This window comes from Sceloporus occidentalis, unplaced genomic scaffold (assembly GCF_023333645.1).
Source record: "Sceloporus occidentalis isolate IW3139 unplaced genomic scaffold, rSceOcc1.0.p SCAF_4, whole genome shotgun sequence".
In the NCBI taxonomy this organism is placed as follows: Eukaryota; Metazoa; Chordata; class Lepidosauria; order Squamata; family Phrynosomatidae; genus Sceloporus; species Sceloporus occidentalis.
In genome coordinates this window covers 112,603,013-112,626,742 of record NW_028316984.1, presented here as the reverse complement: position 1 = coordinate 112,626,742, position 23,730 = coordinate 112,603,013, and the positions used below count along the sequence as shown (strand labels likewise).

Genomic DNA, 23,730 nt, shown 5'->3' with positions numbered 1-23,730 from the left:
TATGAAGTTGGGAGAATGGGGAGAGAATTAAGGGAAGAATAGGATAAGATAAAGTAAGAAAGTTAAAGAATGGGAGTGGAAGAAGGTCTGAGTGTGGTAATATGTATGTGTTATGGACAGATTCAATTGTATTAGTTGAATATTTCTTTTTTGTTTGAAATTGATGGATTGAATGACTGAAGTAAAAAAAATTAAAAAGAAAAGAAAAATGCTAGTCAGAAACTTCCGTTTGCCCAAAAAGCTGCAGCCAGGTTGTTAGATGAAATTGGCTAGAGGGCGCACACTATTCCTTTGTCTGCAACAGCTCCACTAGCTGCTGCTCCATTTCTGGGCACAGTTCAAAGTGGCTGTACAGAGATCCTATTCCAGTATGGTGCATATGATTCAGGATATCGTGATGGGAAATCAAAGGTCTTTGCAGCAGGAGTTCAGAGTTCAACTGTATACAAGGTATATGCATGTGTTCCTTATTTGTCTGTGACACTTATATGTGACTTTGAAGCTAAAGTAACTTACTTAGTGAAGCTGTTTGTCAAGGCCAAGTCCTCTTTCACTGAGATGAGAGGAACTAAACATAGCTAAACAGAACTAATAAAATATAGTATGAATTTTTAAATCGGAATTACACAGGGAGGGAGAAGGTACTAATACTTCTGAACAATCAATTTCTAGCAAAGAGAGAGACCATAGCAAGGTAGAGAAGGTGGAAGAACCGAATAAAGGGAATTATGTCAAAAAATAGATGGGTTTTTTTTTCAGTATAAAAATACTTTGCAAATAAACTCTCTTGGGCTATTAAATCATCATTTTAATAATGGATAGGGAAACTTTTTAAGGGAAAGCCCCCAATGAGATATACAGACATGTGGAGTTCTCTCGAGGACATGTTGTACATAGGGTAGCCAGTGGTCTGTCACTGCTCATTTACATTTCATCACCTTAATGTTTCCATAGCAGCAGAAATTACATTTCTCAGAGAAAGCTGACAGGATCATAGATGTTTGGTGGCACTTCAGCTTAATGATAAAAAATGGACCCCTGCTGATATTAAAAAATGGGGAAGGGGGGAGAAAAATCTGATTTGTTTTCCCCCATAAAGCTGATTCAAATTGATAAAGGTACAATTACCGAAAATTACCAACTTCATTTAAAAGAATTGAGAAACAGTGATATTGACATAATGAAGTATTTTAGACACCTCAGTGGAATGAAATTTTTATCATACAATCTCAAGGTCCAAAAAACTTTTTTTAAAAAAAATCTGGCTGATGGTAACAGCCTGTGTGGAATTGATTTGACAGAACTGACTTTAAGCTATATTTTCAAGGATACAGGAATAATTTTAGTCCTTGTATGCATGGTGAAGTATATTATCTGAGACGGTAAATACAATAGACCAACATGGACCAACAGGTCCATGAAATCTTGAACTAAACATATATATCTCAAGGTATGTGTGTATATATATATATATATATATATATATATATATATATATATATATAATGAAATGGACAGATATGTTAGTAATGCCAATAAGAATCTAACATATGAAGAATCCATGTGATGTGGCTGGATTCAATCTACATTTTGAAGATTTTCATAGTCAGTTGACTCTAACATCAATATGTATTCACGGCAATGGCTGTGTTAGTGTGTTTTAGCATTAAAAAAGGCTTGAGATTATCTTGGAAGAACACATTTCTAGCATAAGCTTTTGTAGAAGAGAACTGCATCTGCAAAACCTTATGCTAGAAATTTCTTTTTCCCAGTTAATCTCAAATGTACTATTGGACTCCTTTATATTTTTATATCAATATGCATGAGAACATTCAGATGACTAGTCATCAGGCATGGCTTTACCAGCTCATTATCATTTTAAAATGGTTGTGTGAAACAGTTATCACTCTTGGGTCTTATCATATTAGAAATTGTTCCTGTTGTTGCCAAATTCTAATTATCAAATTGGTCACATATTAAATGAAACAATTCAGAAATTATTCAGCCTTATGGGGGAACATGTTTTATATATATTACAATAATGCTATTGAGTCGATTGAGGAACAATACTTTTCCAGACAAAGATCTCTTATTCTGTTTTCAGCTACCACACACTACTAACTGTGAATCTGTTATGATTGAAATTCAGACTTTAGCACAGGTAATGGGATTTAGTCATCCATGCCATGGAGACCGAATCCAAAGTGTCTCTATTTGTATAATCACTTCTCTAAAAAATTAACCTACTAAGCTGAAATAAACTCTTCCTCTAGTGGCCTCAAAAATTCTGCAATAATTAAATGTTTTTGCCCCTTGATTCCATTTCTTTGACTGGAGAAACAGTTTCTACCCAATTATTTAAAAATATTTAAAGCTGCTCTAGAAACTAAGTTCCTAGCTATGAATCTCTCCCAATGAGATCTCCCTCACACCACAAATGGCATCAGGGAAATTTTAATCAGGTTCAGCACAGAACTCCCTGCAGTAACTACTAACAGCTATGTCACATTTATGGCTTTCTATGACAAAATGTAAGTGGGAGAATTAATGTGATACTCAGTGCAAATGGGCATTTCTTCCCCTTCTGAATTTACTCACATATGACAAGTGATTATACTGAATCTTGGTTCAAAAAAGTAACTGCACTGGCACATGCTGAACACACTCCTGGGAAATGCATATAAACAGTGTTCCACCACAGGAGTTGGTGGAAAAGAGATGTACCTTGTGAGTACCTGATGAGCATAGAAGGTATTTACCATGAGATGCAATGGTGTACTGACAATTTTAAATTTAATGGGGAGCGCCAATGGGTGTTCTCTTACTAAGGACCCAGCAAATGCCGTACATGTATTAAGTTCCCCATCCCAATACAATTGTAGAATATAGAACAAGCTTTGTAAAATAGATCCATGCAGCTGGTGTTCATATTTTATCACATTTCTAAAGTGTATGAAGCCACTTTCTTTTTGTTGGTCTGTTGTTGTTCCCAGCCTGGATCCATGAGGAGAGGCGGTTAAAAATTCCTCCTCCGCCGCCTCATCATCATCATAATCATCTTGAAAAGGAATCTGGGTACAAAAGGGCTCAGCTAATTTTACCTCCAAATCTCCTGATGTAATTATTTCTAGTATAACAGATGTTACCAGAAATATAACCAGAAGCATTAGGGAGTGCATCTAATACTGCAAGTCATTAGATAAGCCTTATTCTGAAGTAGCCATGTTGAATGTCCACGTGTCCTAAATAGTGTCTGTAGAGTCTGGAGCAATGTGATCCATTTTACAGAACTACAGTAGTAACAATACATAATATTTTGTGGAATAAAACACTTTAATATCTAACCTTCTCGGTAATTTTTTCTGATGGTGAGACAATAATGTTGGTAGATTCTGGACCTTGCTGCTTCTGAATTCTGGCATAAAGTGCTCTAATTTCCACTTCATGCTTCATGGCTGAAATGACAGTTTACACATTCTAGTAAAGAAAGTGATATCCCCAACAACATGTTACAAAATGCAAAATAAGAACAGGCAAAGAGCTTGGCTGGAACACACTAAAGTCCTACTGAGTTTAGCACCCTGTTGACAGAATTTGCCAACTCAATGTCTGTGGCAACTACAGGAAGGATATGGGCACAATATCAAATTCCTAGTTATGCTTTACAGCAGTGGTCCCCAAACTCTGCTCTTTAAGGGATTTTGGACTTCAACTCCCAGAATCTCAGACTATTGGCCAACATGGCTGAGGCTTTTGGGAGCTAAAGGGCACAGTTGGGACCACTGCTCTACAGCTTCTGGTATAGAGCCATACTGCTGGCATGGCCTTTAATTTCATGAATCTGTTTTAAAACCATCTCTCTTTTAGCCACCATTATTATCTTGTGCTAGTGAGCTCCACTGTTTACCCAAGCCATTATGTGAAGTTGCACTTTTTGAATTCTGCCCTTAATCTTCCAGGACTGATCTTTAAAGAATTAATCTGGGTTCTGGGTATTATGACAGAGGTAGAAAAATCTTACAATCCACTTTTTCCCCACCATGCACAAATTTATATTCCTCTATTAGCTCTCAGACAGACACTTCCAACAAACAAAAAGTTAAGAGACCATGGATGACAAATAAAAGGCTATAAGTAATAAAGGAAAGAGGAGAAACAAAACAAAAAGGAGCTAAGAATAAACTAAGAACCATGAATGCAACAGTACAATGACTAATGCGTAAAGATAAAGAAAATTACTACAACAACTAATGCAGAAAAATAGAAGACAGCATCAAAAAGGGAAGAATGAGAGACCTATTCCACAAGATTCAGGAAATCGAAGGAAAGTTCAAACCAAGGACTGGAACACTCTATGACAATAAAAATAACATAATTCAAGACCAAGAAGAAATTTAAAAAAGACGGATGCAATACTCGGAAGAGTTATATAAAACAGATGACAACATAAAGGACACATGGACCAAAGAACCATATGAAGATGAACCCCAAATTCTAAAAAGTGAGGTGGCTCCATTTTTCACCCTCGAAAGGCCAGCCAGCCTACTGTTTCAGCTGCCTTTAAAATGTCCCTGTTTCTCTTTCCTCCTCCCACTTTTTCTCTTTTGTCCTTACCTCATCTCCATTGCTGCAAACTGATTTCAAAGTGCAAAAGTAGTTTGCACAAAATTAGCAGAGAGGAGAGGAGAGGCAGAGCATTGCTCTTCCCAGCAGAAGCAAGTTACTGTGGCCTCTCCTAGCTTATGTGTTCATCTTTGTCAATAACTTTTGCCATCTTGGGCACATTGTTGTTGCTTGGCCACATGTTTTCCTCGTTTTCATCTGTGACATGCTGGAGAGTACGGTAATAGCTTTGAATACCACATTTCCAGGAACCAACCTGGATTCAAACTTGAAGATGAACAATCAGGGAAGGGTTTTTTGTCACCTTGGGGCACCTTATCCCTTAGATCCTACATGGAATTTAAATATTTGATATATTTATTAACAGGTCCAACAAGATCCTTTGGAATCTGGGATATAAAGTACCTTTTCTGCTCATAAAGGCTTGTCCAGTGGAAACGCAAACAATCATGTCTCTTTCTATTTCATCCCACGTTTGCAGTCTCTCACCAGCAGGTGCATACAGTATCTTTGCAGGCTGTGGCATTTTTAGCTGCATTGTACAGCTGTCAAGTAGCTAAAACATTAAAAGAATAATAATTATTATTATAACTTTTAAAGCCCAGCATCGGCTAGCCCCTCCTTATTTATCCAAGCTTCTTTCTCCTTACCTGCCCACTCATGCCCTCCATTCTGGTGGTCAAGGTCTGCTGTCCCAGCCTAGGATTTTCAGTGCCCTGACCCAGATCCGTCCCTTTTCACTTGCTGCCCCTCACTCCTGGAACCTCGTTCCCCCACAAGTATGGGTCATCACCTCTTTAACCAGCTGCAAAACTGAGTTGAAAACTATACTGTTCAGAGAAGTGTTCCCAGGCACTGCATGATTGTTATCTGATGTTATTTTAAATTATTGTCTGACCTATTTTATTGAATGTTAACATGAATTAATATGTATTATTTAATTATTTGTGTAGATTGTATGTCATAGAAGATTTATTTTATTTTATTTTTATGTACAGCAATGTACATTTCCCTATATTTTTTTCAACTCCACTTCACTCCTCAAGATACGTTGGAAAAATATATAGGGAATACTTGATTAATCAGGCAGGAATGATCCATATGCTGTTGCACTGAAGATTTTCTGGTGGTGGGGAAACCTTAGCAGATTTGGTCACCACTCCACTTTAATGAACTGCGAGATAGGCTAGTAGGAGACCTTAACAAGGTCACAAGCCATAGATATATGTACTTTAATCAACCTGGCCAGGGTGTTTTTGGAAACTTTACAGTCTGTGGATATTTGGCAGAATGAGACAAACAATGTCTTCCTATTGACTTTTGGTTCTATTAATTTAGATCTCTAGTGTTCTGTCAGTTTTTCAGCAGTTTTTCAGTCAGTTTTTCAGCAATCTATGATTTTGACAGAAAAGAAGGTAGGATGTGCTTCTGTTACATGTTGAAAGGTGAAAGAATTTTAGGCAGGAAGGATGGAGCCAGACAGCTCTAAATATAATCCTGGTTATATCTGAAGAAGTGGTTCCTTAATGATAAGGCCAATAGCTCAGAAACACTTAGGATGATGTGGCTGCTACTAGGAAGACCACTTTTAAAGACAACAAATGTAGTGGAATCTTCTTGAGAGTATCAAGAAGTAGCTTCATGAACACCTTCCGTATAAGAGGCAAAGCCTATGGGGGAAATTTACAATGGGTGGAGACAACCAAGAGGACCCTTTCAGGGTGGACAAGGCAGAAGAATGTGACCTTCTTTGGGTATCACATTAGACAATGTCTCTTAAGTGAGTTTGGCTTGAGACCCATGTCTATGCTTACTTGCAGAAGAGAAAAAAGTGGAAACTGATGTTTGTTGATACATAATCCCTGTTAGTCTAATGTCTCTGGGAAGACAAATCTTTCCCGGCAGCTGGGGGTAATATTCTTGCCTGAATATTTAAAAGGCTTTGTGGTTCAGTTTCCATCCAGCTCACTGGAGCCTTCATGGGAAATTGGTTCCTAGGTCAGGAGGTTCAGGATTACTGGGAAGAATCATGGGTCAAGCAGGCCCTGGTGAGTAATCTCCAAAACTCATGACCACTTTCATCAGTGTGTGTGTATGTGTATGTGTATGTGGGGCAATAGCAGTGGCTTGGCTTATCTCTCCCTGACCTTGCTTGAGAAATGGCAGCAAAGGAAACACACAAAGAAGACCTCTTGGCCATATGGACTGTACTTGTATCCCAAACAGAAGTTCCTGTGTTCAGTTAATTAAGTTTATCACATAGGGCATAAACCGTTCCCCAGCACGTTCTAACGGGGACGAGCGTGGGCGCGCATGGAGCGCGATGGGCACCAGATGGGGCCCAAAACGCGACTTTATCGCACAGGGGAACGCCGCCGCCGCGCGTTCCCATTGCATCCCAATTCTGTTCCAGAGGGCGCCATTTCGGGGGACTGTTTCAAAGCGTCCCAAGAAATGGCGCCCTCTGGAACAGAATTGGGACGCAATGGGAACGCGCGGCGGCGGCGTTCCCCCATGCGATAAAGTCGCGTTTTGGGCCCCATCCGGTGCCCATCGCGCTCCATGCGCGCCCACGCTCGTCCCCATTAGAACGCGCTGGGGAACGGTTTATGCCCCATGCGATCAACTTTATTGTCTCGGTAGGATGGAGAGTTATTTGTTATTATGTGAAGGCAAAGGTTTTAATGGCTGGCATAGCCTCTGAGGATGTCAGCTACAGATGCAGGTGAAACAACAGGAATAAATTATTCCAGAACATGGCCACATAGCCCCAAAACCCCACAAAAAACTATCTGTTATTAATTTGCCTGGCAGAGATGGTCAACATATAAGCGTGTCTTTACTGATCAAGAGTTGAATCTAGGGAGTTTATCGCACAGCTTTAAAAAGCAACTTACAGCTCCTGAACTATTATTTGGGCTGCATACTGGTCCTATCACATGGCTTTTGTTTCCAAATCCACCATCCGAGTATGGCCCAGCTGCTGCCTGCATCTCTTAACACACTTTGGCGGCCATTTTTCAAAGCTGGGAGCTTTCCAAATTTGAAAATTGGCTGCCGAAGCATTAAGGGCCGTGGGCTGAAGCCAACTTGTACTCCACTGGCAGATGTGGAGACAAAAGCCATGCAATAGACAAGGATGCAGCCCAAATTAGAATTCAGTTCGGGAGCAGTACGCTCCTAAGAGGGAGCATGAAAAGTACTGTATATACTCATGTATAAGCCTAGACGTTTTAGTAAAAAAATTTACCCCCAAAACCTAAATTCATTTGTCCAAAGGTCAATGTAAGTGCCATACCCTAACTCTTACAAAGAAAAAAAAAGGAACGAGTCTCTGATGAAAGGCAAAGAGTTTAATCTGTCCTGGAAGCACTGATTCCCATCTATTCTCTCATCCATCCAGTCTTTAGTGTGAGCACGATGATGTCTGCTTGAATTTTGTAAGGTGTTTGGCATTATTTTCCTTTGCTTCATACGTTATATCCTTTGTTACATGCACCTAGGTTTTATTCTCGACTTATCCACAGGTCATATCAAAAGCCATAATTTTGGCCCCAAAATTTATTTTCAACTTATACATGAGGTCGACTTACAGTCGGGTATATATGGTAATATGAATTGTAATGAATTAACAAATGTTTGGGTTAAATAAGAAATGTACTTGTATTGTATTTTAAGACACTGGCCTTCTCTACAGAAATAATCCCAATATTTAGTAAACTATGGGTGGACTGCAATCATTAGTAAATTATTTTATAAAACAATATTTTTCTACTTTACCTCTGTAATGGTTTTCCCCCAGGCATGAGCTCCCTGCTCAGCTGTACTTCCGTTTGCATAAGCCCACACTCTTTTGGTTGATGGCTGCTTGTAGAGGCCTCTGTGATCTTTGGTAAGTAGTTTGGGAGAAACTAGGGAGCTTCTTTTGAACTGTAATGCTTGAAGCTCTGAAAGATGTGTCTATTGGTGAAAGATAATAATTTCAAAATGTACAATTTGTGAATGCTGTATTGTAGGCAGCAAAACAAAAACAAAAGGCAACATGTGAGTAACTGAAGAATCCTTGTACCACACTGGAATTATACACAGCTCTTTTTATTGATCTCATTTAAAAAGAGTAAGTTAAGGCACTGTCTTCATGGATTTATTTCCAGGGGTCCTGAATATTTCTTTAGGGCATAAATACCCTAAAGATGCTAGATCCCATCTAATCTTGGAAGCTAGGCCAGATAAGCTCTGGTCAGTACTTGGATGGGAGACCACAAATGAACACCAAGTACTGAATGCTACATTTCAGAGGGATGAAATGGCAAAACCACCTATAAGTATTCCTTGCCAAGAAAACCTTATGAAATTTGTGGGGTCACCATAAAGGCACACACATATACACAGCCATGCATTTCTTTTCCACAGAAGGTGAATAGCTCTGTAAACTAAAGAAGATACATGTAGAGGCAGTTACTGTAGTGCATTTATTGGATGTGGGAAGGGTGTGAATGGCTGCTGAATTTCACTCTTATAGGGTATAGGTTCAGCTTTTCAATAGTGATGACATATTAAAAACAGAATGCATGGTACTAACTGAAGAAAGGTTTCTCTTTAGAAACAAACATTTAACCCAACTCTATAGCTTGGTGGCAAAATTACAGCTAGAGGCAGCTTTTAGGAACCATCCAGAGATTTAGGGGAAATGAAACATAGTAGCTAAAATGTTTGCATAAGAAAGTCAGAGAAGACAGTAAATTTCCCTCCCTATGGCACTTCTACTCTTACCTGGTCTTCTCTTTCTATATAAAATTATGGATTTCCTCTTGCATCTTGCTTCTTAGCACATAGTACCTGCACTTGCAATGAGATCTTGGTTCATCATACAATTTCTCTTTGATAGAATGTGTGGAATTTTTTTCATCATTAAAAATACAGCACAAAATACATGTCCATACCTCTCTGTGTTGTATCATTTCCATGAGCTTCTTCTCTTCTTGTGTTTCTTCAGTCCAGCCTCCTTCTACAACTACAGGCTGGAAGGGACTCTTAGTGGGGACCAAATTAGCTGCTTCTGATTTTGCTATGCGCCGCCCTAAATCATAAAGATTTAATTTTTTTTTAAAAAAAGACAACTTACTTGTCATGTGTGAAAAGGTCTTGGTTTATTAGTGTAAGAAAACAAAAAGCAAAGAAAACCAAATGAATACTACTCTTTATATACAGGGAAGGTATGGCATCCAGATGTTAGATTAACCACTCCCACCAGCACTAGCCAGCATAGCCAATGGTGGGGGACAATAGGAGCTGCAATCCAACAACATCTTTAAGTGCATGCATTCCCAGCCCTGACAGAGAAGATATCTAATATTTCCTGCACTATCTCCACAGAGTGTAACTGCTGGTGTAAAAGCAATGCCTTCAGAAGTTATTTTTTTTAAAAAAATATCAGCCACCCCTATTCTTTACCACTTTGACAACCGACACCTGTGATTTACAGTTTGTCTTACAAGATTATTGGTTAAACAAAGCCAAGCTTGCTTTTAAAAAAGCTTTAGTGAAGTGAAATGCTTAATACTGCACTGTTCCCCATTTGGTTGATACAAGAGATTATCACACCGTCCTTTCCTCCCATGCTAGATGTGGGATGTAAAATTCAATAGGCGGATTTTATTTCACACCCCCACACCCAGGCAGTAGGCATCCTGTACCCAATCCAGGCTTCTCCCACACTTCGCAAAGAATGCAATTTTCTTTGGGCATGGGAGTGTGTGATAAAATCCACCTATTGAAGTTTACATCCCACATCTAGTCTGGGAGAAAAGGGCAGTGTGATAATCTCCATTGTCTTCTCCACTTGTGGAAGATACTTCCTGGGGCCTGTCCAATGATGTTATTACACAATTACACATTTTATATTTTGCTTGTTACAGAAAACTTTAAAAATTACAGTGGGTCTCAAAGTAATAATATCCTTTCCCCCTTCCCCCTTCTAGACCATTCTTTTCTTAGGCTATAGGTGCACATGAGAGAAAGGATAAATGATAACCAATGTTAAGGGCAAAGTTTAAAATATGGCATTCCCTGTCAACACTTTGGACAACCACCAATTGGAAGGCCACCAATTCTTTACTCATATGAGTAAACTAATTATAGTACATATTATTTTCTTCTTTGTCTGTCTCTCTGTCTTTGTATGTACCTGGGTATGTGAAGTAAATTCTTCTAAGACGTCAGATATAACTTACACTGTGCTCATTTAGGTGCTCTCTTTTTTAAATAATAATAATAATAATAATAATAATAATGAGATATTGATCCGATGGTCTTATTCCATAGAAGTCACAAGGCATCTGTACTGAACCTATGAGCCCAGACTACAGAGTGGGCACTGTGAAATGGCAGTTATGGGTGTGGAAAACATTATACCTTGTGGGGAGGGTATGTTTCAATTGGTGTCAAGTTTAAATACTCAAATGGAGAATAGCAGAATCTTCAGTGCACATATATTCTAAAGGGAACAGTCTCAGAGCAAAGCACTGAATATTTTAGTTGATATCAAGCTAAATGTATTTTTTCTTACCAAATGCTAAGAATTAATTAATTAAGAATATAATGTGGTGATGGTGATTTAAACCACTTGTCCATTTGCCCATAGCCAACCAGGGTCCTCAAGGCAATGTCCAGCAGGCAAAAACATTTAAAACATCAAATACAATAATAATAATAATAATCTAAAACAATTCATTAAATAGTTTAAAAACACAAACAGTAAAAACAGTGAGAGCAGCCACCCCTGGCTTTAAGGAACAAAATTCACACAAAAAGTACAGTTTCAGTTGCCTGCTGGAAACTCAGAAGGGATGAAGCTAGCTTGATTTCCCTTGGGAGGAAGTTCCACAATCAGGGTGCTCCTAAAGAGAAAGCCATGATATGCGTATCCACTAACCTAGCCTTGCAGAACAGTGGAATATGTAATAGGGCCCTGCTGAGGAGCTCACAGTTTGGACTGGTTCAGATGGAAGGAGGCAGTCTTTCAGACAGCAATAAGTGATAGCAGTCGGTTCTGTACACACTGGGATACTGACCTTGCAGTTGTCTCATTTTGTGCTTCATTGCATCTAGGTCTGCCAAAATTTTATCTTTCTCCAGCCACTTTTGTCGCTCTTGCTTCCTGGTTTTTTGCAAAGCTATAATAAAAATACATATATACATCTCTACTACACTGCCCTTTGCAGATTTTTAAAATATCCACAAGTCTGTAAATATTGGCAGTTACTATAGTTGGTTCAGAAATAGTTAAAAAAAAAACCTAACATAGATGCTGTTAACAAATTAAACTGATCCAATTATATGCATGCAATTAAAAGGTAATTGTCCTCATAAGAAATTTTCTCTGAAAATTGTTCCAGCATAAGAACATCTCAGCAGAACATTGTGTGCAGTGAAAAGAAGACTATTACATCTACAAATTTCAGCACTACTACTCTAATTTTGCAGTCCTATCTATGCTTTTGCTGAAGTGGGTACTAGTGAAGTAATGGGACCTTAATTTTAGGAGAACATTCAAAGGATTGGCCTGACAATAATAAAAGATCAGTTTTGTACATTTTAAAAATAGACTGCTGTTACATCAGTTATAATAGCCTTATCACTATTTCTAATTTTTCAAAATTATATAGCTCCCTAGAAGTGTGAGACTAGATCTGCTCATTTCTGCATGTACATATTACATGCTGTATTACAAACTACATCTCAAACAAAGAATAGTTTAACGAGCAATTTTTCCTGTATACTGCAGTATATGCTGTGTGCCTGCCATCCCAGGGAAACCATAAAACTTTAAGGATAGGAATTTAACCATAAAGTATTTAAAATGGCTGTCTAGATCTCATCAAATAGAGATGGACCTAGACTCACCTGACGCAGTCATTCATAGTACACGGTGTGAGGACAGAAGTGGAGACATAGAACCATTTTGGAGTGACTGTGCTTCTCCTTCCCAGGGTTTCCTGTGTGGTTTTGCAGGCTCTGGACTGGACGGGAAAACTGATTCTGCATCCAGTGGGCAGGCCTTCTGCTTAGAAGGCTAAGGTTTTCACGTAGGTCTGCTAGTGAGCATATAAGCACACTCCCTATCAACAGAGCCTCAAGATGGGTTTTTTTTGGGGGGGGAGGGGGTTACAGGTCTACAAGCCTGTCATACCCAATGGGGGTCCCCTATATCACAGCAACATAATAATCTATATGTAGGTGCTGCTGTAATAATATTGGTTATTGGTTAGAATCTTATTGGTTAATCCCAACTACAGTAGACCCATTGAATTACTTGTTGACTGACATGTAGGTAAATCACGTTAATTTAATGAGTTAGTCTTCATCTTATTTTGTGACTTACTGTCCAAAGGCAGAAAAGGTTCACCACTGGAAACCCAGACTTCAATTGGATTTCTAAGAATAATGGTGAGTAAAATATCATCAATCAACTTCAGATCATTTAGCGTCATCACTGATGGTGGAGACTTGGCATTCATTCCCTCTTTTGCCATCTTATCTTGAGAGAAAGAGAAAGAGAGAAATATTTATCTTTAGATTTCCTTTGGACTGCTGTTTCAGCATCACTTGCTGACTTTTTTCAGTTTGAAATCATACTTTATCACTTTATCCTGATTTTATACTAATGTTCTTATTTTGGATATTTGAGACTCACTCAAAGACCTTGTCTACACAGGCCAAAAGACCCATTCCACCTGTTCTGGTGCCATCCTGTTTGGACAACATGCAGCCCAAACCCCAGTTCGGGTGTGAACAGACTGGACAATGTTTGGCACATTCAGCAACAGAACCAGTGTATAACATGCTTAATGCAAATTTTAAAAACATACTTCTTACTGAGGATTTTCCACTGCGAGGGTGACTGTCTGTATGCACACCCCACTAAGCCACCCAAAGAGTCTGTCATTGTCACCAGTGTCTTGCTCTGGGGCCAGAAGAAGGTGTCTAGTCATGTGATCCTCTCTGGATATCTCATTCTGACTTCAGAAGAGATCAACTGGTGATAGCAGTGGATGTGCCAGGTGGTGTGGGGTGTGCATGCGGACAGCTGCACTGGCATGGGAATGAAAGGTCAGGTAATAAGGGGGAGGGCGGTGCAGCTCTGAGGCCAGGACAATCTTAGCTGCCGCCAGAGCATCATAACAGGTGCAGACAGGCAACCAGATTATCATATCATAACATCAGATACTCTTGACACAATTATAATTCTATAGATTTCACTATTGTACTTATAAACAATGGATTGGATCAGGATTTTTAAACATCACTATTCTCTGAGACCTAGCACCACTATTTTCTAACATCTCAATGAGATTTAAATGTCTTCTCTTTCCCTCCTTAGTCTTGCCCTCACCATCCTCCTATATGTTACGATCAGAGTTTTCCATCAACTCTACAAAGCAAACACTTCATTAAGTAATCATCAAAGTACAGAGTTTATTTCTACAATAGGTATCTACTACATTTACTAAGCTTCAAAGAAGTCTCAGCCTTTTCTTCTTTTGGGAAGAAAAATGATGAGACATGGCTAAGCTTTGCAGAACTGGTGATTAAGAATGGTTTTTAACCTTTCCTAGCTTTTGCTTTACATTTTTGAACTGATGGGATAAGAATCTGTAAACTTTGTAAGTCGTTGAAGGATGCCTAATACAAAGCAGCAGCAAACTTTTAATGAGAAGCTTCTGGTGGGCTAGCGTATTGCTTAGGAAATCAATAGGCAAGAAAAGAGGAATAAAGCAGATAAGATGAGTCGTTTTTTATTAAATACATTGGATAAAGATTAGAAAATATTACATAGAAAACAAATAAATGAAAGAGAAATATAAGAATGTGAAATATCACCAAAAGTACACTAGGTGTAAATTAGAAACATGAAGTAGAAATAATGGGGAAAGTGGCCTTCTTGTAGATAATGATCAAATGTACAGCTTTGGCTATATACAGCTGTATCTAAAATAAATACAGAACTGCAGTCTTTTCTTCGAAAAAACAGGATCAATAATGCACTGGGCAAGAAGGATAAACTTAACAAGAGATAGAAAATCCATAAATTTGTTTTCAGCATTACTTTTTTTTTAATCACATTTTTAAAAGGATAGCCATGTTGGTTCACAAGGGGAGGAAAATAAAAAATAAAACCCACAGTTGAATTTAAAACACGTTTCTTAGAACCATGCAAAGTGCCACTAAAGGCAAGCTGTACATTTGTCTGTTCTTCCTTTGACAAGGAAAACAGAGTTTAAAAAGAAGAAATAAATGTTTTCTTTGTACAGAATAGTGAATGGTTTCAGGGTGGTTGTTTCCTCCATTTCATCAACAAAAATGGATCACTGGCAAAAGTACATTCTAGAAAAATACATTCCAGAGTGGTAGCCTACTCTGCTGTAACAAAAACATCCAGACAAGAAATATTGGTGATACGAATATCGAAGATTTATTATTAATATAATACCTGTAGTCTGGTAAAACAACTCTAGTGGTAACTAATAAATGTCAACAAATATGGAAAACAATATACATCACCATCCACAAAAAAGAAGACACAAAAGCCTGCAGCAACTTTAGGTCCATAGCATTAATTTCCCATACAAGCAAAATTATGCTAAAAATTCTGCTTCATAGACTCCAATCGTACATGGAGGAACAAATCCTAGAGGTGTAGGAAAGGAAGAGGTACAAGGGACCACACTGCAAACATGGCTAATGGAGTGTACAAAATAAATGCAGGGGAGGGGAAATCACCCTGTGCTTTATATACTATAGCAAAGTGTTTGACTGAATACATCACGAAAAGCTATGGGTGACTCTTAAGGTCATGGGAGTGCTACTCCATCTGACAGTCCTGATGAGAAGTCTATACTTAGGACAAGAGACTATTGTCAGAACAGAATGTGGAGAAATAGAATGGTTCCCAATTGGCAAGGAGATCATTTTATCATGCTGCACTTTATCACCCTGCTTGTTCAACTTGGTGCTGGAGAAGAGTGATTTGGATACTGTGGACATCCAAAAAGACAAACAATTAATAACCACACAGCAACTTATAAAATACTCAATATAAAATAAACATCTAGTGTAGTCAGTGCAGAGTAACCCTCCATTTCAAACCAAATATTATATTTTTCTGAACTCTCTCCACATTCTCAAAACCTAGTTCAGATTTTCTCCTCCTAACTAGCTCTCTCACTCTATTTGTTACACCCTAACTCTATTTCATCCCACTTCTTATCTCAAGCTTTAACAGACAAGCCTCTAGAGGGTTGCCTACAGAATAGGCTCCCCAGAGTATTCTGGTCCCAAATTCCCCCCCTTGCTCTCTTCCCCAGCAACAATGGGTGGCTGCTTTCCCACACAGTCCCTGTTCATCACCCGGCGACACTGCTGGGGTCAGAACAGAGCACCCAGCCATGCTATTAATGCTGGGCAACTCATTCTGACCTTATAGCCACTCGCACCCTCAACGGTAGCACCAGGTGACTAATGGGGACTGTGAGTGAAAAGGCAGCTGCTGTTGTAGCTGAAAACCACCTGAAAACCCACAGCAAATGGTGAGTTATTTAAATGCAGGTAAGGGTTCTGCCACCCTAGCAGTTCAAAACCATGCAAATGCAAGTAAATAGGGACCACTTTGGTGGGAAGGTAACAGTGTTCGGTGGAGTAATGCTGACCACATGACCACCAGAGTGGCTCTTCAACTTAGTAACACAAATGAGCATTTCCCCCTACAGTTGGTTATGACTAGACATTCATGTCAAGGGACTACCTTTACCTTTAAGGGTGCAGAAACCCTGAACTGGGTGTGAGCATCATGAAGACTGTCCAGACCCATTTCAGAGTTTAAGCCCTGCATCATATGGGCAGGATACACTGAGCCCAGCGGGGTGGAATCAGAGTAAATCACTAAAGTAGACAAGGCCTAGATCAGGGTGTCTCAACCAGGGTTCCCTAGAGATTGTCCCTGAAAAAAATATCTTTTGAACTGTAGATATAATAATGTTTATGAAGGTTATTTCAAGGATCCCTCCAGGATAAAATGACTGAGAAAGGTTACACATCAGTCCTCCTTTATAGCATTTATGAAGGCTGTGACTGGCTGGATCTTACCAGTCTTGGGCATCTTCTCACTTCACACTATAGAATTTCAACTACTGCACAAACATATTCCAATTTTATGTGCTTTCAAAATGAACACATTAATGTTAAAAGCAGGTTTGGAGCCACCAAAAGATTCATGATAGGATATACTGCACAAACTACTGAAGTAGCCTTCTAAAATGAAACAAAACAAAATTAAACATTAATTCAAATACAGACTACCAATGTTAATCTTTCTTCCGTGAGGCTCCGGTATTCTTTGTGTAATACAAAAGTGAAAGATTTCTGAGATATTTCTTGGCAGCATACCAGGAAGAAGACATCCTATAGCTTTTATTACATAAAAGGCCTGGCTCTGCAAAATTGGATAATCTACATACTACTTAAATACAAATTTAATTGGGAACTGACTTCTGGTGATATTTTACCTTTTGTAGAAAACACAGATACATTTTCATTAGGGGCAGGAATAACAGTTGCACCTTCATTTCTTTCGTCAGGCTCCTGCTTCCTGAAATAATCCTTCACAGCACACAAGACTAAATCCTGCAGTGTAAGGATTAAGGTCCCTTTGCTGGTGTACAGTTTAGAAGCTGTCCTTTTAAATTCAAGCTGTCTTGTGCATAAAGAAAGGAGCTGAAGGAGAGAAAATATTAATAATATATAATTAAGTTTGCTAACTGAAAAAGCTTTAATAAAAATTCTTATATTGCCTACCTCAAGTTTCATTTATTTAAGTATTAATTTACAACACCTTTGTTCTGCCTCTCCTCCAAGGAGTTAAAGCACTGTACATACTGTGTCCCTTCCCATTTTGCACTCACAAAAGCCCTGTGAGGTAGGTTGGTCAAAAACAGTATTTACTGACATAGGCGGGTTACAGACCACCGAAAAGCGGCGGTCTGGCTCCGCTGCTGCTTGCAGCGTCCGGGAGATGCAGCCTTTAAACGCCGCGACTCCCGGACGCTGCAGAGAAGGAGTGCGGAAATCGCGCTCCTTCTCGGGCCCCGGAAGAGGCGCCGCAAGTGCCAAAGGGCGCACTCACGGCGTCACTTCCGGTGCGCCACGTGCGGACGCAGAGCGTCCGTTACGTCAATATGGCGGCCCCCATGTGGAAGGGGCGCTGCCATATTGTATGTATTCCATATGTACTAGGGTTAGGGGGGTGCGGAAGCACTGCCCCTTCCTAACCCTAATACGTATGGAATACGTATTTTTTGGCGGTGTGTAACCCGCCTTAGTCCCCTCCATTGTGCTACAGTTGCCATTATTCCCCTGCTTGCAAGAGACAATGAAAATTATAGTCCAGCATATCTGGAGAACACCATGTTGAGAAGGCTAAGCTAAGAGACAATGGGTTCATACACGCTGCAGAAATAAATCTGATTTGACACCACCTTAACTGCCATAATTCAATGCTATGGAATTCTGGGAACTGTATTTCATTGTGGCTCTGCTCTGGCAGTTAAAAGTGTTGTCAAACTGGATTATTTTTGCAGTGCAGATTCAGCCAATGATTGCTTTGAAGTCACCTAAGGAGTTTCACGGGTCATTTCCTTCCTAGTCCAACATTCAAATACAATACCAGAATCTCACATGTATTTTCAGCCAAATGGTCTGCAGGTGCCACTGGCTTGTGGACGCAGGAGCTGCAAAAATAGTGGTTAAATGCCTGTACTGTAGCCACTCACTCACAAACCATAAGGTTGTGAGCTTAATACCATTGAAGGGTTCAAGCTCGACTCAGGCTTGCATCCTTTCGAGGTTGCTAAAATGAGCACCTATATTGTTGGGGGCAATTATCTTGCACTTGGTAAACCGCTTAGGGAGTGCTTAAGTGCACTGATAAGCGGTATAGAAATGTACTTGCTATTGCTATTGCCACATATGCACATGCCCAGCCAGAGATAGCTTCTTTGTAGCAATTTCGTAGCGCTTCCAAAGTTTTTGTTTGTTTGTTTTCAACCCTGAGGTATAGTTCACTGAAGTGGCGCTATGATTTGATGGGCAATTTTTCTCCTTTCTGAATTGAATCATAGAGTAAAAGTGCAACATTCCTCTTTCACTGATGCACTATAGCACTGTAACTCTAAAAAAAATAGAAAGAAATAAGAAGAAATGGTACATCTTGAACTTAAAAAAACAAACACACACATGAGTGTGGGAATAAAATGTTGCATCTGGCACTGAGAATTGCCAGAATATAGTGCTGGGCAACATAAATGTCATTTGGATATTTATACTATAACCTCCTAATACATTTGTCACCTACGTGCACCTGCAAGCTCTTCAATGGCTTAATCTGCATATTTGTGATTAAATATATGTTAAGGGAACATCAGAAACCTGCCATGCCAGTCCTTAACAGGAAACTGACTTTATAGAGCTGCTTGAAACTTCCCACAGCTCAAGAGAAGCTTGTTTGGTGCCCACACTGCCACTGCATTGTCAGGCTAAGTGGTTTCTCTTCTCCCATTTTAAAAGCATTTTTAGTGTTGTTTTGTTTTTCTGTGGTTATGTTCCATTATTGCAGATCCTGAGTTGTACTCAGGTGCTCAAGTATAGAATACAGTGGTCCCTGAGTATCCACTGGGGCTTGGTTACAGAGCACATCATAAACACCAAAATCTGTGGATGCTCTAGTCCTGTTATATACTGTATAGTGGAATAGTAAAATGATGTCCCTTATTAAAAATGGCAAAATCAAGTTTTTATATATATATATATATATATATATATATATATATATATATTCAACCTGTGGATGGTTGAATCCATAGATGCAGAACCAATGAACACAGAGGGCCAACGGTCATATACCTAATAATAATTTTATTTACTACATTTTTAAAAAATGAAAAAGATAACACACAATAATTTTTGCACTTACATTAAACACCTTAAATTCTGTGCTGGGAGGAAAGTGGGATATAAATTACATTTTATAAATAAATAAATAAATAAATAAATAAATAAATAAATAAATAAATAGTACATTGTGTTTGTGTATTATTTTTATGTTGTGTTTTTGTTCTTACTGTGCTTTCATCATGTTATGTAAATACCTTATACAGTATCTAGAAAAATTAATTTGATGGAGTGTTCAATAATTAAATAAACAAATAAATAAACAAGTAAGCACATGTATATGGCAGGGTCCAGAGGTGATATCTACTAATGTTTTTGTATTATTATCAAATTGTAAAAACATCACGTTTTCAGCATGTTGTATACAAGAAGAAGTTTCTGTGTAATTAAACTCCTCATTTATGTGAGCTCTAAAAGAGATCCACAGCAAGCAATTATAGGCTTTGTTTCTGACACGTACAGAGAAGGGGACATTGTCAACATTTCACAAAGCAGGGGGATGCAGGTATGACATTCTGATTTCATTTGATCTGTTTCATAGTTACTCACTGCTTGTCTTTGAGATTATTGTTACTCACCATAGGAAAGGTACTAGCAACGATTAGCTGCCCATTTTCATAGCCAGTTCCATTTTTGTATGCAATTATTTTTACTGCTTTTTGGTTTACAGCTGCAGACATCTTTTCTGAGATCATTTGCAATGAGGTTTCTGTCCTCAAAGATGCTAGAAGTTCTTCTAAATAATGCAAGGTGGATTCAGCTTCAGAGGTGGATAAGTCAGTCTTTAGGATAAAACAGAACAAGATCCATTCATTACTAACAACTATCATTATTCATTTCAAATGAAACTCCTACAGCCATGCTAAAGGACATTTTAAAAGGTCATTTCACTTTGGTATGTTATTCTTTATGAGGATGTGATGATATACAAATATGGATTGCACCAAGTTACAAACTGCAGCAGACACGGCATTGAATGTCTATATCATTTTTAGTTGAAGTTACTCATATTAGCCAAGCTCCTGCATCACAAGTGCAGTAACTATGTTTTGTCTTCTCACTTGACTCCCCAAACCTACCGTAACATCCAGCTGCCACAATTAAGGTCTGCTGCTGGTGATTTGGGAGCAGCAGGCTGGTGTTTTAAGCCCACTCTTGTGATCTTTAATATGACAAGGAGTTGAAATAGAGGTTGTTGCACACTACAGACTGCTGGTGGCAAAAGACTAGAAACATAATTCTACTGTACTCTGACTGCCAGCAGAACAGACCTCTGTCGCTCAATGTAGCTACTGTTAAGGTAGATGGAGGGGGGCATTTGTGATTGTGGCAATAGTGTTACAATCATAAACATGAATACTGAACAGTTAAAAATGTCTAGCTCATACATTCATAACTGCTCAACATGATATTTACGCATAGCCACGGGAACACACACACATGTATTAAAGGGCTAAAGGTAAAGGTAAAGGGTACCCCTTTGACAAGGTTCTCAAGTCATGTCTGACTATAGGGGGCAGTGCTCATCCCTGTTACTAAGCCAACAAGCTAGCATTGGGGATTATCACACGGGGATGGGATATCCTTGTCCCATTCCTGTCCTATCCTTCCTGCATGATCGTGTGGAGATTTTCAGACAACGTTGTCATTATCCTGTTCTTAGCCCATTCTTATCGTACTATCATGATAAGATTTTCAGATGATGTCATGCTTATCCCGTCCTTCTCTATCCCTGAACTGGCATGGCCCCACCAGTTTGTATTAATGGAAACCCGTGTTAATACAATGACGGGTGCCACTAAGGGAGAAGGATGTGATCCCTTCTCCTTTTGTGTCGTGTCTTCTTAGATTGTAAGCCTGAGGGCAGGGAACCGTCTAACTAAAAGATTGTATGTACAGCGCTGTGTAAATTTACAGCGCTTTATAAATAAAGGTTAATAATAATAATAATAATAAGAAGAAGAAGAAGAAGAAGAAGCACGGATGCAATGAGCATGGGGTAAGGACGGGAGTGATCCCTCCTCCCCTGTGTGATAATCTCTATTGTCAAAGACAACTCTGTGATCATGTGGCCATCATGACTGCACAGAACGCTGTTACCTTCCCACCAAAGTGGTATCTATTTATCTATTTGCACTTTTACATGCTTTCAAAATGCTAGGTTGGCTGAAGCTGGGATTAGTGACAGGAGCTCACTCCGTCACACAGCACTTGGGCCTCAAACTTCCAACCTGCCAATCTTGCAGGCATCACAGTCAGCATCTTAAATAAATAAACTGCTGAGCCACCACATCTTGGATATTAATGAAATAACTACATAGCAAAAAGATGGATGTATCTACAAACCCAATAGCAAAAAAATGGAACAGATATTTCCCACTTGCAGGTCAATGAAACAAAATGTATACTGGGTTGGATATTTGTTGGACAGAATCCCCTAAATGAAGCCAATCTTTTTCCATATTCAAGATTTTCTTCACACTATATACACATCAACCTTTCTGTAAAGATTTGCTTCTAGATTGGTATGTTAGAATTACAAGCCCTTTATTCTTAAATTAAACTGTAGAGATAGCACAAACTGCTGACCATTCTGTCACTTGTACCTACGTGAATAGCCCCCCTGCTAGCCCCAAAGCCATATAATTATTTTTCAGTTCTCATCTTATTTTTCGTAATAATGCCTTAAAAGCTCCTTGATGTTTGATATTTTATCAGCTGTATTGGCAATCACTATCTTTGTCCCCAACAGCAATCCTGTCAGCCATATTCCATCTTGTTCACTTTTAATAGGATTATAAGCTTTGGGGGAATGGTTCTTTTTATTTGAAGCAATGCATCAACGAATGAAAACCATATAAATAACAGAGTCACCCAGGAAACACAACTACAATGCAAAGTGCAATGTATAAAAAAAATTATTGGTGAGAATAATCTTTATATTGGGCTGAGAATCACCCGCCCTATGTTGGCCTTGCCACCTAACCCCATTTTAAAACAAAATTTGCCACCACCCGCAAATTTTGGCAAGGATGTTTTTTCTCCATATACTGGTGAGGTACTGGTCCTGTCCTACAGATGGGAAATTATAGATAAGGCACAATGCCCAGGTTAAGGACTTTTATCACACTAGTGAGAAATGGGGTTTAAAGTAGATTTAAATTAGAAAAAAACCTGCAAATGTGGGAAGTTTATCACACAACGTTTTACCAGACCAGAAATAATGTAAAAATGAAGCGAATGTAAAGGGGACAAAATGGCAGCTTTTTACTTTCTGAACTTTCTGAAAGTAACAAGCTGCCATTTTTGTCCCCTTTACATTTGCTTTATTTTCGCATTATTTCTGGTCTTGCGAAACATCGTGTGATAAACTTCCCGCATTTGCAGTTTTTTTTCTAATTTAAATCTACTTTAAATCCCATTTCTCAGAGGGATTTTGCTAGTGTGATAAGGTCCTTAGGCTCAATTGAAGCAGACTTCAATTCCATAATCTGCTTTCAGTCACAAGGGTAAACACTGGAATAATAACTCTAGTTAGGAAGTATTTGCAAAAAACACTGTTTCTTCCACAATGGATACCCAATCCACCAGCAACTAATTGGAAAATCTTTAAAGATAGTTAGCAGGAACATTACCACCCACAAACATTTAAAACCTAATCCTACTCTAATATGCAAATTCAAATACAGATTTTTTAAATTGTTTCAAAGCACTTCAGAGAAAAAGGATGCAGCATAGTTGTTGTTGTTTTAAAAAAGAAACACTACCACAAACCTTGGTAACATCGAGGCACTTATAAGGCCACATGGATAAATGTTTTCCTCCCTCTGAACCAGAGGCACAGAAGAACACAGTCCCAGGGGACAACTTTTTCAGTTCCTTCTTTCCTCTTAAGGTTCTTGCACAAGCCAAGCATATCATTACCTTCTCCTTTCCACATGGTGAAAAAAAGTAGTAGCCCTGTAAAGAACAATGTTTGAAATTATTCAAAGATCAAATAATACAAGCAAAAGCAAAAAGATTCTGTTTCCTATTTCTGAATTTTTTACTCAAACAGGTAAGTTTGTGTTGCTACTTAGGGCTTATTTCTGCACACTGTTTTGT

General features: G+C 38.8%; 1 protein-coding gene across 1 annotated transcript in view; it reads right to left on the bottom strand.

Moving 5' to 3' along the window:
* DCDC1 (doublecortin domain containing 1) overlaps positions 1-23,730 on the bottom strand; it is a 370,698-nt gene that overhangs the window by 3,898 nt on the left and 343,070 nt on the right. The window contains exons 31-39 of the mRNA XM_089521309.1: positions 23,401-23,586; positions 20,205-20,408; positions 17,187-17,394; positions 13,007-13,162; positions 11,697-11,798; positions 9,567-9,703; positions 8,404-8,583; positions 5,029-5,179; positions 3,346-3,455 (exon numbers count right to left, since the gene is read on the bottom strand). Of these exons, the coding sequence (XP_089377435.1) occupies positions 3,346-3,455; positions 5,029-5,179; positions 8,404-8,583; positions 9,567-9,703; positions 11,697-11,798; positions 13,007-13,162; positions 17,187-17,394; positions 20,205-20,408; positions 23,401-23,586 (1,434 nt within the window). The remainder of the gene's footprint in view (positions 1-3,345; positions 3,456-5,028; positions 5,180-8,403; positions 8,584-9,566; positions 9,704-11,696; positions 11,799-13,006; positions 13,163-17,186; positions 17,395-20,204; positions 20,409-23,400; positions 23,587-23,730) is intronic.